Raw genomic sequence first — 19,061 nt, 5'->3', positions numbered from 1 at the left:
ATATTCATTTTACTCCCTAAACGCCACAAGTCAACTGATTCACACCAATGTAAATATATTCTTCAACTGTAACGGTGCAATTTTTAGAGTTTGTTTTTCAAGTGGAGCGATTTTTCTTAGGAATAACTTGACCCCCCTTTTTTATTGGCTTAAAATGTAATTTAAAGCTTGTACTTTAAGAATATATATGGTTATCATAGCCTGCATTCGCTCAAATGCCTTTAAATGTTGTCTAAAAATTATAATTTTACATTGAATTATATAGGGAATAACAATGGTGGTGTGTAACCATAAGCAAGAAGCGCCGGCTTCCGCCATCTTGGAAATTGTGCGCGATAATTTGTTGTTGTTGTGAAATTAGCATTAGGTTAAATAACACTAAATTTTATTTTCTATCGGAGATCAAAGAAACGGGCGGCGGAAAAAATAATGTTAGGAAATTGAATCTTTTTTCTTTTTTGGGTTTTGCAATATTTAGGTACGGCGCTCCCGTAAAACGAAAAATAAAAAAACTCTGGCCTAAGCTCTAAAAATCAATTTAAGGAACACATTCAATACCTTCAACTTTTATTATCTATTCTTTCATCTAGTTCTACATCACCTTCCTTCACACATTTGTATAGGAATTGGTCTTCATATAAATTAAGACTTATTCACTATCCACACAGAAGATAAGATTGTAGCTTAGAATAATCAATATGAAGTTTACAATGAACTACATGAAGTTCAATGGAAAAGTCTGATTATTAAATTTATCATTAAGTAAAAATGAAATTTCTTCTAAAGAATAAAGTGTATAATAATTATTTGAATCTATTAACCTAAAAAAAGAACAATAATTACCTTAGAAGTGACTATGTTGAAGACTTAATAAAATTTAAAATCTATTCCCTTGTTACTAAAAATAGAAAGTAGTGGAATCTCCAACACAAAGGGAGACCATATAGCAAGACTTGCTGCCCTGCTTCAAGCGTAAACTTAACATAACTATCAGATTTTAACATTTTGGCCATTTTGTTGCTGTTGTTGTTATTATTGATCAATCGTGACCCCTTGTTGTATTTTTGTAGAGGGTCACCCTAGGAAGCTTCCTGTAAAATTTCATTGAATTTGGACAGTAGTTTCAGAGGAGATGTTTTTTTAAAGCAAAACAGGAAGTCAACCATTTTGTTGTTGTTGCTGTTGTTGATCAATCGTGACCCCTTCTTGTATTTTTATAGAGGGCCACCCAAGGAAGCTTCCTCTAAAGTTTCATTGAATTTGGAGCAGTAGTTTCAGAGGAGATGTTTTTTTAAAGCAAAACAGGAAGTCGGCCATTTTGTTGTTGTTGCTGTTGTTGATCAATCGTGACCTCTTGTTGTATTTTTGTAGATGGTCACCCAAGGAAGCTTCCTGTGAAGTTTCATTGAATTTGGCCAAGTAGTTTCAGAGGAGAAGTTTTTTAAGCATTTGTTGAAGGACGGACGGACGGACGGGCGGGCGGGCGGACGGACGGACGGACTGACAGACGGACGCCGGACAAAGACCGATCACAATAGCTCACCTTGAGCACTTCGTGCTCTGGTGAGCTAAAAATAAGAAACTATGGTAAAAAAGGGTGATGCCATCTTTGACCCAGGGGCAAAATTTGAAAAAAACATGGTGGAAGGCCATCATATGTCAATACATCAAATATCAGAGGTCTTGGCCTTGTGGTTTGAGAAAAGATTACCCTGTATAAGTCTGTAGGAAACTTGTGAACCTCTGTTTTTGTCGCCAGGTGCATAATTTTAACAAGCTTTGGGGAGGACCACTGTATGATGCTATAAACAAAATATCAAGGGTCTGGCCCTAACAGATTCAGATAAAAAGATTTTTTAAATCGGTCTGATATAACTAAGCCTTCTCAATGGTTTGGGTCTAGTGTTTTTCATAGATTTCCCTATATAAATCTATAGGAAACTTGTGAACCCCCAGGTGTGGCCAGTTTTGTTGCCAGGGGCATATTTTGAACACATTTTATGGAGGACCACTGTATGATGCTACATACAAAATATCAAGGGTCAGGGCCTAGTGGTTTTAGACAAAAATATTTTCAGTTTTTGTAGAGGACTACTACTATGATGCTACATACAAACTAAATATTGCTTTTTAGCTCAACTATTCAAAGAATAATTAGGGCTATACTACTTGCCCCAGCGTCAGCGTCCGGTTAAAGTTTTAGTGCAAATTTCGTTTATCACTCCAATACCCTTCATTCAATTCACAGTTATTCAGGACCATCACACAATGAGGTAAAAATAAATCCATATTATCCTTTATACAAATTATGGCCCCTCATTGACTAAGGAACTTAGGTTAAAGTATTAGGGCAGGTTAATGTTTAAGGGCAAGTTGGGATTTTTATAAAAACAACTTCTCTACCCACAATTATTGACGACCATCTAACAATAGGGTAACATAAGGCCCCCCAAAAAATACCTGTGTTTCCGGTGACATGGCTAAAAAAAAATAGGGTCGGTCGGTCGGGATTTTTTTTTTTTTTTTTTTACAGTTTCCATATCATGCAAATTTCTGTTGAATCATAACAATTATGTTATATCTAAGGGTTTCATAATTTACAAAAAGTCACAGAAAAACACCTTTGATTACCGTATTTTCCCGACAATTTTGCCCATGAAATCTGGTGTTTTTTGTATACAATACTCGTTTATAAGTCGCGATCGGTTTTTAGAAAACAAATCCAGGACTTCAATTTCTACAGATCTGTGATAATGTTCTACCCAAACAGTCATTTATCAACTAATTTGTTAATTTGCATGAGGAAAATGCCGATTTTCTTGTCAACTGTGAGCTCCTTAAACTAGGACTTCAAGTGGAGGTAGGTTAAAAATAGAACAAGTAAACGCGGATATGGATATATTTTACTTATCTTATTTTCGTACAATCAAAGTTTCATTCATATTTATAGTGAATTCAAACATTTCGGTCATTGTTATAAGATTCCCAGACGACGATTATTGATTATTATTTTTTCGATCGTATGGTATTTTCTTACCAGCCTAGGCGAAATCTTGGCAATCAAATGGGATCGTACAGTATCCGACTGACTGAATTAAATACAAACCATAGCCACGCGCCTTTGATTTTATCACCGCTCGTGCACTGACGTCACAAATCGTACCGTTTGATCTGCAGCCGACACATTCAAACAAATGTGTCGTTAACTTTCGAAGGTTTTTAATTGGATTTCAGTTGATGGGACTTATTTTTAATAAGGCGAAATAAATAACCATTGATAATTGCGGATAAATTAATGTAACGATTAGTGAAATGTGTATTGGAACCTGGCAAGTAGCCTGCATTAGATGGAGCAAAGCTTAATCGTAAGAAGCCTGCATGATATACGCAATGCCTAATCGTAAAAAGAAACCTTTATTTTGGACATGAATAAATAACACCGCGAGCTATAATCCTAAATATTTTCATTTTAAAGACTGCAAAATATGTCTCTTGTGATTAACCACGTGTTTGGACCGTAAACATGCGTTTGCCAATTTGAAGATATCGGACAGGGTTCGCCGCCCTCCGCCATTTTGTATTCCTGTTGACAAAGCGTCTCGGTAATACATAATAAGGAATGAAAGTTTATTCTCCGGGTACATAGAAATCCAAAGAACGAAAATAATGACGATATATTTAAAAAAAAAAATTTTTTTTTTTTTTTTACTTTTATGTCTAAAACAAAGATTAGGGTCGGCGAGGAAAAAATAGGGTCGGTCGGGTCACCGGAAACACAGGCTGTTTTTTTTTTTGGCCTAACTCCATTTTAACCCTAAATAAAAATTATGGCCCTTGATTCATCTTTTCATCATTTTTCTTTGTATTTCTTGTGACAGGCACATTTGTACAGGTTTTCACAGGGAAAACTAGTTATAACAATGACTTGTGTCATTGTTCGGACGGGCTGGTGGGAGGGCAGCGTCAAAGTCATCTTATGTATTGAATAATTTTATCAAGGTTTGACATAAAGTAACCTAACTTGGTATATAGGAAGAGTTTATGGAGACTTTTCATGGGATTGCATATGAGGCTCTTACGAACAAGGTCAAGGTCACTGTTTCTATAATTAGAAAAATGTTTGGTATTGAATAACTGACATATAGCGACCAAACTTGGTATATATGAAGAGATTATGGAGACCTTTCATGAGAGTGTGTTTTGGACCCCGAGAATTATGGTCAAGGTCAAGGTCACTGTTGCTAAAAATAGAAAAACAGTTAATACTCAGTAAGGGTTGACCTATTGTGGCCAAACTTGGTATATAGGAAGAGTTTATGGGGACCTTTCATGGGACTGCATTTGGGGCCCCAAGGGTCAAGGTCACTGTTACTAAAAATAGATAACAGTGTGGTACTTAAATAACTTTAGTTAGGATTGACATATTATGTCCAAACTTGATATGTAGAATGAGTTTATTGGAGGACTTCCATGTGATTGTGTTTGGGGCCCCAAGGGTTAAGGTCAAGGTCACTGTTAGCAAAAATAGAAAAATGCAGTTGAAACTGAGTCTCACAACAAAGTCTGGTTTTGTCACATCATGGGGTTTCTTGTCTAATTTTTAATTTGGCTTTTTTATTGCTTTTAATAGGCACATATAACACTATTGTATTGTTTTCCAGGACAAAGCAGTGTAGTCGAGCGCACTGTCCTACGACAATGTTTGACATGAAATTTGTACTTTTGGACTTGAGACGAACAAACATAAGAACTTATCTACTGGTTATGACCAACCTGCATATACAGTATGAAGTTCCTGAGTCCAAGCATTCTTAGGCTGTAGGCCGCTAGGCCTGCAGACTTTTATAACCGTATCTAGGAAATCTCAGAATACCTAGAAAACAATTTGCTCTAATAGCTACGGACTGCGCACTGCATATTTAATAGCTTGCTATAAATAGCGCAGTAATGAGTTTATAACCTATGTTAGGCGGTTAATATAGTTGCGTTTTTCGTAATATAACCTTCAATTGTACAAAAAGCAAATATTTTCGTATCAGCGAGTTACAGAACTCAATATAAAAAGCAGAATCCTATATACCTGTGTTTTGATTTTGCTTCGGCCGAGGACCGATAATATCTACATGTACATTGTAGTTAAGAATAGAATGTGGGTCATCGCATTCGTACACGTTTATTCCCCGGAAATAAATTCCGAGAAGTCGTTAAAACCCGGAAAAATTTATGGATCATATCATGGTGCATTTAAATGCTAATTAGGCGTACAATATCAATTCATAATGTTTTAAACGAAATTAAAATAATTTAATTTATCCAACAATTAGTTTTTTTGGGTGATTGTAGTGCATTCATAAGCAAATTTTCTATGTTTTAAATTGCCTAAAGCTGCTATTACTTGACGTTTTTCATGCCAAGAAATACCAGCCAATTTTTCCACTTTTCATTTCTACACAAGAGTCAATTTCAGCTACACATTAACCTCTAATTGACCGAGAATCTGACCATGTGTTTAATCATGTGTTTAATCATGTTATCATATCTAGGGAGTTGCTGTAGTTCGGGTCAAGATTTGGAAGAATGTATTTAATTTTGCCCAGAAAGACGTGAAGAAGTATCAAGTGTTAGACATAATTACTGAGTACTTAATTTAGTAAAACTTATTATTTACTTATTCTTAAACAAAAATATGTTGTTTTAATGAGTAACATTATTTTTTAGACATATGACAGATGTTAATGAAAATGGTATGCTTAACCAACCGTTTTATTTGGAATGAAAATGTAACCTATATTACATTATATATGAATCTGGCCGTCTCATAGATCGAATTATATTTAAAAGCGTATGGATATTGATTTTAAAATGTCAGATTTATTGGGTTCGCATTTTTTAACAAAAACACACACTCTTATTATTCATTTTTAAAGCTTTGTTGTTTTTTTCACTGTAAAAAATATTGAGTTCGTAAGTATACGTATTCACCATGGAAAATGGAAAATACAAACGAAACTTGAAAAAATACATCACATTGGCGAAACTGAATCTCCGAATGTTAAATTAACTTTAATTTTGTATACACCATGAAAAATGGAAAATACAAACGAAACTTGAAAAAATACATCACATTGGCGAAACTGAATCTCCGAATGTTAAATTAACTTCAATTTTGTTCATATCATCATGAACACATTCTGAGGTGTTTAAAATGCATTTTCGTATAACTGATTGCGATTTGTTTTTGCAATGTTTCAATCTAGAAAATTGCTTAGTTTTGTGTTCATCTGGCATTGTCTCCATACCGTGACCAGTGAAAAAACATATTTTGACCCACATAAAATCACGACAATGGTCGCTGTCCTTGAGTGACTCCTTTTCTGTAAAATATTGACACCCACCCACACCCCAAATAATAACATGACCCCCAACAGTCGTTACTGTAAATAGGTATTTAACCCCACCGAACAGAACCGACTATGTTGGTCATTTAATACGTGTGCTCTTAAGTCTTAGTAATACAGGTGGGAATCCTGCAGCTATTGCTGTTAATACTACCACTACTGCTTCTGCTATTGCCATTGTCAACACCACCACAACCACCACCACCACCGATGATGATGATGATGATGATGATGATGATGATGATAATGATGATACCCCTAAAACTACTGCCGCTCCTGCTGAATTGTTGTTGTTGCCACTTCTACAACAACAGCTACTACTATTCCTTCTACTAACTATCATATAACTACTACTGATGCTGCTAATCTCGCGTTAATCAACTATATGTTGCTGTGAATGAAGGAACTAAGATTTTTGTATCAATGCGAAGACCCTTCATTAATCTATTTATAATGAGCGCAAAGTACAATGAACCCTTAAAGGGACTGTACACCAGATTTGCACCAAAAAAAGTTTTTTTTCTGTAACGAATCTCAGGACAATTATCTAATGGAATGTGTTACGCTTAGATATCATAATTGTAAAAAAAGTACCAAAATGTAAAAAAAAATGTGTAGGAGAACGGGTTCGAACCCGTGTTGCCAAAATTGCAGTCCAGCGTCGTATCCACTGAGCTACAACGGCTAACTCTATTAATTACATAATTAAGCTATACACGTACCTCGGTAATATCACGTGATAACACCGACTAGCCAATCAGGCATAAGGAATGAATTCTACCTGGTTGACATATCCAGTAATCTTTTTAATGGAAAAATACGAAAAAACTGCTAAACTTAAATAAATTGTAAACTATGTGGTACTTCAGTTAGTAAGTTTCAATGCATTGTACACATCGATGCCAAGTTTATGTCAGTTCTCGACAATTTTCTTCTTTTTCCCCGCTATTTTATCATACAGAGTACAGCCCCTTTAAGATTTTCGACATCCACAGATAAACGACTCCCCGGTATCATTTTATTAAATATACATGAATCATAACATTTTGAGCCGGTAGTCGATAAGTTTGATTGGGGTTCGTGGTTCTATTTGGGTCAAAATACATCCTCATGCCGGCAAAATCCTAATAGCCTCTTATAGCACAATACCGTAATCAAGTTGTTAAATTAAACGACTTGATTACGGTATTGTTCTATAAGAGGCTATATTAGGATTTGGCCGGGGTGAGGAAAATATTTAGCTGTTGGGGAACTAAGAAATATAGTTAGTACATTTGTACTTGATGTTTTCAATCTTTAAACATAATTCAAGAGTGTGGTTTAGATGGTTAAATATTGTTATCAAGGAGATTGTTCATAAACAATATCAAAAATGTAATGCTTAGCTTAGTTAATTAATAATTATACTTTTTTATAGTTAAGAAATCATGTCAATACTTAATAATAAACTATTATTGAAATTTTTGTTTTATTTTTGACAAGTGTCGTACTCAACAAAATGAGATGAAGCGTTAAACCTAAGAAACATGCACTATAGAAAGATTTTTCCGAAAAATGACCAAAATCATTGCTCCCCTGAATTTCATGCTGGTGGTAATGGCCATTAAATGAAATGAATTAGCTGTTACAGCAGATAACTGATAAAAATTACATTGAGAACCAAGTCAGCCCGTTAACCCTTAGCACAAAACTACTGAATGGAACATAATGCATATGCTGCTAAAATCCAGGTATATGCTGGCATACAGGGGTTTCCTTCTTAATCGAAAATTGGATAGGATTTCTTGGCATGTTTATTGAGTTTGTTAGTTTTTACTTGTGTTTGTAAAATCTGTGTCGCATTAAACCATTCTCTTGTGAAAATACATACTTACAAACTTTTAACCATTACTAAATGAATATTATATACATGTTTACCATTCAAATCAAATCGTGTAAAGCGTTGACAGGCTATCGACCTGCTACAATTTTTGTCATGGTCATGAAATGCCGAATGAAACGGAAAGTATGTGAATATTTCTCAGTTTGTCGCTGTCATTTCAGTCCAAGATCTTTAGCATGTAGCATAATGCATATGCATATAAAAAAATTAATCTGATCATATTGTCCACTATTGGCATATGTTGAGGGCATTACTAAGATACATGTACATCAAACATACAGAGAATAAATGGTATATGGGTGATTCGATCCAGAGGTATTTGGCGTTGTAGAAAGAAGCCTTAAACATAAACCTAATTGATGTGTCCAATGCATTTTGTCGGGATGCATTTGGTTTAGCTGGCATACCCTGGTAGTAAATCAAATACGCCGAAGTCAAGTATGAAGTGAAGAGTAGATTTTACTTAAACTTCATTAATGCTTTATCCGTGGCAGTACATTGTTTATGAAACCAAAACACCAGATAAGGTTTTATATTATATTGGGAATTACTCGATACCTTATAACTAACTATTTGGCGTATTCCACATTTCAAGTGACTTATACTTCATGATCTCATTGAGAATCTACATTAAACTCTAAACGTTTCGCGAAGAATATTATGAGCGAGAATATACTATCTTTAGATGTTAAATATTATGTTCTACAATTGCATGACTATACTCACAAAGCGTTGCAGGCCGAAAGCCATTCAACGCTTTAAGCGCTTTGATTATTATTAGGTATAGAGTGGAAAGAAGTGTGATGCAGAGACTGGTGACCAAAATCAATAAGAATCATCTACTACATCAAGACAAACAAGCAAATCAAGTACAAAGTTCCTGGGCCCAAGCTTTCTTTAATTATTCAGCTGAAACCATTCTTTTACCTCAAGGTCATCTTGACCTTTGACTTACTGACCTTATAATCAGTACAGATCATTTACTAGTAATGACCAACTGGATATCAAGTATGAAGTTCCTGGGTGCAAGTGTTCTTTAGTGTTTTTTTGCCTCAAGGTCACCTTGACCTTTGACTTACTGTATTAAACTATGCATAAGACACACTTTTTTACCCCATATTATTGCCTAAAAAAGTGCCTGCGTCCTATCTATGCTATTATGATTTTATCAGTTTTTCACGAGTCCATTGCAGGCCTTGATCTATTATACCACAAAAATCATGAAACTATGTTTTAAAAACAGTGGTGGTCTATGCCTACCCTCCTGGCAGTTGTCAGGCAATGGATCTTTGAGCATATCAAAAATAAAAATAAGGAATACATTGAATACTCCAAAATACACCCTTTTACACTGACAGTTCTTATGTGAGGACCTGCCGCCCCTTTCGACATTTTAACAGTGTTGAAAGTATAAAAAAATCACTGCAGACAAGAACTTACATTCACTGAAATAGATGTATAGTCTTTCACCTGAAGGTCACAGCAACCTGTCTTTTGACCCACTGATCTCAAATCAATAGGGGTTATGTACTGGCCATCACTAACTTGCATACCAATTATGAAGTTCCTGGACCCAAAGGTTCTTCATTTATTAAGCAGAAACAGTTTTTCATCTCAAGGTCGCTGTGACCTTGAACCTTTGATCTACTGATCCCAAAATCAATAGGAGTCATTACCTAGTCATGACCAACCTGCATACTAAGTATGAAGTTTCTCAGCCTCAGGGCCCAAGCCTTCTTTTGTTATTGAGCAAAAATGAAGAGTGACGTACAGACTGACTGACAGACAGACAGGGCAAAAACAATATGTCTCCCCATTCATAGGGGAAAAAAATAGATCTCAAGGGTCTGGCCACGGCGGTTTTAATCAATAAGATTTTCAATGAAACCCTTATAAAAGCAGAAAATGAAGATTTTCAAAGACTTCCCTATGTATAGATATGTATAAAACTTGTGACCCCTGTGGCGGGGCCAGTTTATAACCAAAAGTATGCCTCGGAAATATTATATGTTTTCTAACCCTATTTGCCCTGCATATTTATCCTAGCTTACTTTGAATCTATAATAAAATACTGTTACTAAAGTGACTCAGTTACTGAAATCAATAAGTTACCTTAGATAGTTCCTCGAGTTTGCTCTTGGCATACTCAAGACTGTTACGCTCAACATGGTCATGAGGTGTGTGGGCCAACAGCTCATGCAGGGTGATGATGTAACGAGGGATCTGGTAAAATGCATTTGTAGTAAATATTTCCTTACATAATAAGATGATCATCAGTGTCTTTTCGGTTAACAGGAGCAATATCATCAAATGACATCCTACACATTTTGAAAAACACAGAATGAGCGAATACAGATAAATAATAGATATAAATAAGCATTGAATAATTTAGACTGCAATCAAGAACATGATTTCACTGTTTTAATTGCCATAGCAACCACAATATCTGTTGCAAACTTGTGAGTTATTGTAACACCAATTTTTCCAGACAGACGGACAGACTGTCAAACAAACTGACAGACAGAGGGTAATTCTTTAGTCCACTCTAATGAAACCACTCGGGGAATAATAGAAAATGTTTTATAAGGGCTAAGGTGATTCTTGGACATACCTGATGCATAGGATAGGTGAGGAAGGTCTCAAGGGTTCTGGTCTCACATGCCGGCTTCTCCTCATAACGCTTGAGCAGGTTGTTAAACTCAGATTTCTGTTTGTACTCAGCCAACACCTTTAAAAGAAATTATACATTTTATTGACTATGTTTTATTTAAATTAATGGAAAGTTCTGTTTTAACATGCTGGCTTCTCATACTATGGGCTTGAACAAACTTTGGTTTCTGTTAGTAAATTGGCCAACACTTGCGAAAGAATACCAGCAATTGGCATCAAACAATTTCAAACAATTGGCAGAGCTGAAATATAAGACAGTTATCATTAATGTAATAATTTAGTCCATTGATGTGATAACTGGAGTAAGTTTTCATCATAATAACCTTTTTTCTGCCTACATGTACCTAAGTAAGAATTGAAGGCAGCATCAATCCCAATTTATTTACAGTCATCTAAATATAGTCCTTGCTTTACATGAGATATGACAACATTAGTGATAAATGAACCATAATGAGTCTTGGTGGAAAATGAGTACTCCCTTGATCATTTTTTTTAATTATTTTGCATTCAATGAAGTAATAAGATAAGAGGCCTGCATGCAGATGCCACCACTTTTATTATACCAATAACATTTTAAAAGTATGTATCAATTTTCTTGTAAATATCTTTTTTGGCTAAAGTGTGTGCACACTACTGCAGTTGCCTTCAAGGCTATCATAATAGGCTATCATAATACCTCAAACATTTTTAAAAAAACAACAACAAAACCATAACAACAACTTATGAGCCCCCATCGCGCAATTTGGGGCCTTTCGAACATACATTTTATTTGGTATTTGAATAATGATAACATTTCAGAAAGTAATACTGAAAATTTCATGATGATATCACTTATATTGCATAAGATACGGGTTTACAAATGAGATCATGTATTGCGCATTTTGAATTCTAAATTTGACCACACATACAGGTTGTCATAACAAAAGTACATTATTGACATGAGTAAAGTATTGGTCATAAATCATTGAGAAAATGATGCGCCAATGACAATTCTTTAAAAGGAAAAAGCTCAGTAGAAATTACAATAAAATAACGTTGAAAACAAAATTGTTGGTATTTTTTACTAGGATTATTTCATTTGGAATAAAGAAGTCCAAACACCCAAAATCACGCGATGCGGCTAATGACCATTGCTAAGAATGTTCCCTACCTGAGGACTATAATGATGATTTCTAACATATTTCAGGAACTATACACACAACACAGACAGAAACTAAAAATAAATACCTCAGGACTACATGTATATTGATACTAACATATTATCTGTACTATATATACACAACACAGACAGTAACTTACCTGAAGATTATATATATATATTAGGGATGCAAAAATATATTCAAATATTCCATCAAGCGTTTGGTATTCGAATGTCAAAATCGGTATTCGAATAATAATTTTTTTTTTGGTTAATAAATAGATTCATAATAATTTTGCCCACAAATCTGTTGTTGTGTATAAAGTATGTTTATCTTGTTTTTACAACGCTTGGCCCATAATGCCAGAGGTGTGAATTAGATGGCAATACACTAAACATGCATCATATGTCATTTAAGGACGTATGGTCGGGTATTATAAAAGACCCTTCTAATTTTACAATATTTGGCTATTTGACAAGTGACATCTAAAATATTAATCATTTTCTGTAAATCTAAATGCCTTTGCAAAATAAGGATTGAATGAATCGGCCTCCAATGTGCTGTCTTCTGTGCAACATTGCTGAAATCGCAATTCAATAGCCGCTTTTCCATAGTTATATTTAGTAGAGGTAAATGCAAGAATGGGGCTGCTCGTCCTACGAAAAGACCTACAAAAGGCGCATTATGCCATTTGACCAGCCATCAATCTAATTTCAAATTGTTTACAAATATTAAGGTAGTGAAATTGAAATAATTCGATATTTTTTGTTGGTTCATAATCTTTTGCTTTCTTCTTTTCAAAATAATATTTTGCTTTCTTCTTTTCAAAAACTGGGAATTTCAGAGGCTCATTTATGGAAAATCAGGGTCCGAGAACTGGCTACGACGAAGTAGGATTAAAATGCTCTGGCTATTACTTTAGCGAATAATATTAATAGTTTATTATAACTTGTAAAATATGTATTTTGGTAATCGAATATTCGAATATTTGATCGAAAGAATTACCGAACATTCGAATATCAGTTTTGCCATTCGTTTGCATCCTTAATATATATATATATAAAGATGATTTTTAACATATTCTCAGATTTATATACACGAAATAGGCAGTTACATACCTGAGGACTATATTGATGATTACTTACATATTTTAGGAACTATATACACAACATAGACAGCAACTTCCCTAAGGACTATAATGATGATTTCTAACATATTCCTGGTACTATATACAACATAGACAGCAACTTACCTGAGGACTATAATGATGATTTCTAACATATTCCTGGTACTATATACAACATAGACAGCAACTTACCTGAGTACTATAATGATGATTTCTAACATATTCCTGGTACTATATATAAAACATAGACAGCAACTTACCTGAGGACTATAATGATGATTTCTAACATATTCCTGGTACTATATATACAACATAGACAGCAACTTACCTGAGGACTATAATGATGATTTCTAACATATTCCTGGTACTATATACAACATAGACAGCAACTTACCTGAGGACTATAATGATGATTTCTAACATATTCCTGGTACTATATATACAACATAGACAGCAACTTACCTGAGGACTATAATGATGATTTCTAACATATTCCTGGTACTATATATAAAACATAGACAGCAACTTACCTGAGGACTATAATGATGATTTCTAACATATTCCTGGTACTATATACAACATAGACAGCAACTTACCTGAGGACTATAATGATGATTTCTAACATATTCCTGGTACAATATACAACATAGACAGCAACTTACCTGAGGACTTTAATGATGATTTCTAACATATTCCTGGTACTATATATAAAACATAGACAGCAACTTACCTGAGGACTATAATGATGATTTCTAACATATACCTGGTACTATATATAAAACATAGACAGCAACTTACCTGAGGACTATAATGATGATTTCTAACATATTCCTGTACTATATATACAACATAGACAGCAACTTACCTGAGGACTATAATGATGATTTCTAACATATTCCTGGTACTATATACAACATAGACAGCAACTTACCTGAGTACTATAATGATGATTTCTAACATATTCCTGGTACTATATACAACATAGACAGCAACTTACCTGAGGACTATAATGATGATTTCTAACATATTCCTGGTACTATATATACAACATAGACAGCAACTTACCTGAGGACTATAATGATGATTTCTAACATATTCCTGGTACTATATATACAACATAGACAGCAACTTACCTGAGGACTATAATGATGATTTCTAACATATTCCTGGTACTATATATAAAACATAGACAGCAACTTACCTGAGGACTATAATGATGATTTCTAACATATTCCTGGTACTATATACAACATAGACAGCAACTTACCTGAGTACTATAATGATGATTTCTAACATATTCCTGTACTATATATACAACATAGACAGCAACTTACCTGAGTACTATAATGATGATTTCTAACATATTCCTGGTACTATATACAACATAGACAGCAACTTACCTGAGGACTATAATGATGATTTCTAACATATTCCTGGTACTATATATAAAACATAGACAGCAACTTACCTGAGGACTATAATGATGATTTCTAACATATTCCTGGTACTATATACAACATAGACAGCAACTTACCTGAGGACTATAATGATGATTTCTAACATATTCCTGGTACAATATACAACATAGACAGCAACTTACCTGAGGACTTTAATGATGATTTCTAACATATTCCTGGTACTATATATAAAACATAGACAGCAACTTACCTGAGGACTATAATGATGATTTCTAACATATACCTGGTACTATATATACAACATAGACAGCAACTTACCTGAGGACTATAATGATGATTTCTAACATATTCCTGGTACTATATATACAACATAGACAGCAACTTACCTGAGGACTATAATGATGATTTCTAACATATTCCTGGTACTATATACAACATAGACAGCAACTTACCTGAGGACTATAATGATGATTTCTAACATATTCCTGGTACTATATATACAACATAGACAGCAACTTACCTGAGGACTATAATGATGATTTCTAACATATACCTGGTACTATATATAAAACATAGACAGCAACTTACCTGAAGACTATAATGATGATTTCTAACATATTCCTGGTACTATATACAACATAGACAGCAACTTACCTGAGGACTATAATGATGATTTCTAACATATTCCTGGTACTATATATACAACATAGACAGCAACTTACCTGAGGACTATAATGATGATTTCTAACATATACCTGGTACTATATATAAAACATAGACAGCAACTTACCTGAGTACTATAATGATGATTTCTAACATATTCCTGGTACTATATACAACATAGACAGCAACTTACCTGAGTACTATAATGATGATTTCTAACATATTCCTGGTACTATATACAACATAGACAGCAACTTACCTGAGTACTATAATGATGATTTCTAACATATTCCTGTACTATATATACAACATAGACAGCAACTTACCTGAGGACTATAATGATGATTTCTAACATATACCTGGTACTATATATAAAACATAGACAGCAACTTACCTGAAGACTATAATGATGATTTCTAACATATTCCTGGTACTATATACAACATAGACAGCAACTTACCTGAGTACTATAATGATGATTTCTAACATATTCCTGTACTATATATACAACATAGACAGCAACTTACCTGAGGACTATAATGATGATTTCTAACATATTCCTGGTACTATATACAACATAGACAGCAACTTACCTGAGTACTATAATGATGATTTCTAACATATTCCTGTACTATATATACAACATAGACAGCAACTTACCTGAGGACTATAATGATGATTTCTAACATATTCCTGGTACTATATACAACATAGACAGCAACTTACCTGAGTACTATAATGATGATTTCTAACATATTCCTGTACTATATATACAACATAGACAGCAACTTACCTGAGGACTATAATGATGATTTCTAACATATTCCTGGTACTATATACAACATAGACAGCAACTTACCTGAGTACTATAATGATGATTTCTAACATATTCCTGGTACTATATAAAACATAGACAGCAACTTACCTGAGGACTATAATGATGATTTCTAACATATTCCTGGTACTATATACAACATAGACAGCAACTTACCTGAAGACTATAATGATGATTTCTAACATATTCCTGGTACTATATATAAAACATAGACAGCAACTTACCTGAGGACTATAATGATGATTTCTAACATATTCCTGGTACTATATACAACATAGACAGCAACTTACCTGAGGACTATAATGATGATTTCTAACATATTCCTGGTACTATATACAACATAGACAGCAACTAATTACCTGAGGACTATTTATATAATGATGATTTCTAACATATTCCTGGTACTATATATACAACATAGACAGCAACTTACCTGAGGACTATAATGATGATTTCTAACATATTCATGGTACTATATATACAACATAGACAGCAACTTACCTGAGTACTATAATGATGATTTCTAACATATTCCTGTACTATATATACAACATAGACAGCAACTTACCTGAAGACTATAATGATGATTTCTAACATATTCCTTTACTATATATACAACATAGACAGCAACTTACCTGAGTACTATAATGATGATTTCTAACATATTCCTGGTACTATATACAACATAGACAGCAACTTACCTGAGGACTAAAATGATGATTTCTAACATATTCCTGTACTATATATACAACATAGACAGCAACTTACCTGAGGACTATAATGATGATTTCTAACATATTCCTGGTACTATATATACAACATAGACAGCAACTTACCTGAGGACTAAAATGATGATTTCTAACATATTCCTGGTACTATATACAACATAGACAGCAACTTACCTGAGTACTATAATGATGATTTCTAACATATTCCTGTACTATATACAACATAGACAGCAACTTACCTGAGGACTAAAATGATGATTTCCAACATATTCCTGGTACTATATACAACATAGACAGCAACTTACCTGAGGACTATAATGATGATTTCTAACATATTCCTGTACTATATACAACATAGACAGCAACTTACCTGAGGACTAAAATGATGATTTCTAACATATTCCTGGTACTATATATACAACATAGACAGCAACTTACCTGAGGACTAAAATGATGATTTCTAACATATTCCTGTACTATATATACAACATAGACAGCAACTTACCTGAGGACTATAATGATGATTTCTAACATATTCCTGGTACTATATATAACATAGACAGCAACTTACCTGAGTACTATAATGATGATTTCTAACATATTCCTGGTACTATATACACAACATAGACAGCAACTTACCTGAGGACTAAAATGATGATTTCTAACATATTCCTGTACTATATATACAACATAGACAGCAACTTACCTGAGGACTATAATGATGATTTCTAACATATTCCTGTACTATATACACAACATAGACAGCAACTTACCTGAGTACTATAATGATGATTTCTAACATATTCCAGTACTTATATATACAACATAGACAGCAACTTACCTGAGGACTATAATGATGATTTCTAACATATTCCTGTACTATATACACAACATAGACAGCAACTTACCTGAAGACTATAATGATGATTTCTAACATATTCCTGGTACTATATATACAACAGAGACAGCAACTTACCTGAGGACTATAATGATGATTTCTAACATATTCCTGTACTATATATACAACATAGACAGCAACTTACCTGAGGACTATAATGATGATTTCTAACATATTCCTGGTACTATATACAACATAGACAGCAACTTACCTGAGTACTATAATGATGATTTCTAACATATTCATGTACTATATATACAACATAGACAGCAACTTACCTGAGGACTATAATGATGATTTCTAACATATTCCTGGTACTATATACACAACATAGACAGCAACTTACCTGAGGACTAAAATGATGATTTCTAACATATTCCTGGTACTATATATACAACATAGACAGCAACTTACCTGAGGACTATAATGATGATTTCTAACATATTCCTGTACTATATATACAACATAGACAGCAACTTACCTGAAGACTATAATGATGATTTCTAACATATTCCTGGTACTAGTTATATATTGACCAAGGTTAGGTAGAACGAAAACCAGTCTAAGGCGAACTTGTATGGACGAAGGGAAAAACAAACACGTTGATTGAATGAAAAAAGGGCATTCATTCAAAATGCCATAAAAGTGTTCTAAACTAATATATATACACATGTAGTTTTTCCAAGAGATCATATCTGGGTGGATAAAACCGCCCTATAAAAGTGTTAAGAACTAATATACATACACATGTAGTTTTTACATAAAGGAAATAAAAGTTACACACAGAAATCATGAACAGGAAAAAATGTAAATAATATGAAATAAGAATATTCTCATAGGAGGAGTAGGGGAGGAGGAGGTAATCAAAAATTCATTTAGTTTGGCGAGGCAATCGCCCACGCCGAAAAATATCTGAGAATAGCCAAGAACAATGTCATTGGCTTAGGCGTGTCACGTGATGAAATCTAGTCAAATGATTGGTTAAAAATAATAAACAATGCTAAGAAAATACCCTAACGGTTAAAAAGGTGACACACAACTAATAGTTTATTTGTTTAAGTTTATAAATGATTTTATGTTTTTCCATAAAATATCATATATACAACATAGACAGCAACTTACCTGAGGACTATAATGATGATTTCTTACATATTCCTGTACTATATATACAACATAGACAATAACTTACCTGAAAACTATAATGATGATTTCTAACATATTCCTGTACTATATATACAACATAGACAATAACTTACCTGAAAACTATAATGATGATTTCTTACATATTCCTGTACTATATATAC

General features: G+C 33.7%; 1 protein-coding gene across 1 annotated transcript in view; it reads right to left on the bottom strand.

The window, feature by feature from the left end:
- Positions 1-9,448: 9,448 nt before the first annotated feature.
- LOC128225995 (ras-specific guanine nucleotide-releasing factor 1-like) overlaps positions 9,449-19,061 on the bottom strand; it is a 139,322-nt gene continuing 129,709 nt past the window's right edge. Inside the window, exons 13-15 of the mRNA XM_052935888.1 lie at positions 10,892-11,008; positions 10,393-10,503; positions 9,449-9,481 (exon numbers count right to left, since the gene is read on the bottom strand). Of these exons, the coding sequence (XP_052791848.1) occupies positions 9,449-9,481; positions 10,393-10,503; positions 10,892-11,008 (261 nt within the window). The remainder of the gene's footprint in view (positions 9,482-10,392; positions 10,504-10,891; positions 11,009-19,061) is intronic.

Source organism: Mya arenaria, chromosome 3 (assembly GCF_026914265.1).
Source record: "Mya arenaria isolate MELC-2E11 chromosome 3, ASM2691426v1".
NCBI classification, from domain to species: Eukaryota; Metazoa; Mollusca; class Bivalvia; order Myida; family Myidae; genus Mya; species Mya arenaria.
The sequence above is the reverse complement of the archived record's forward strand: the minus strand, read 5'-3'. Positions and strand labels throughout refer to the sequence as shown.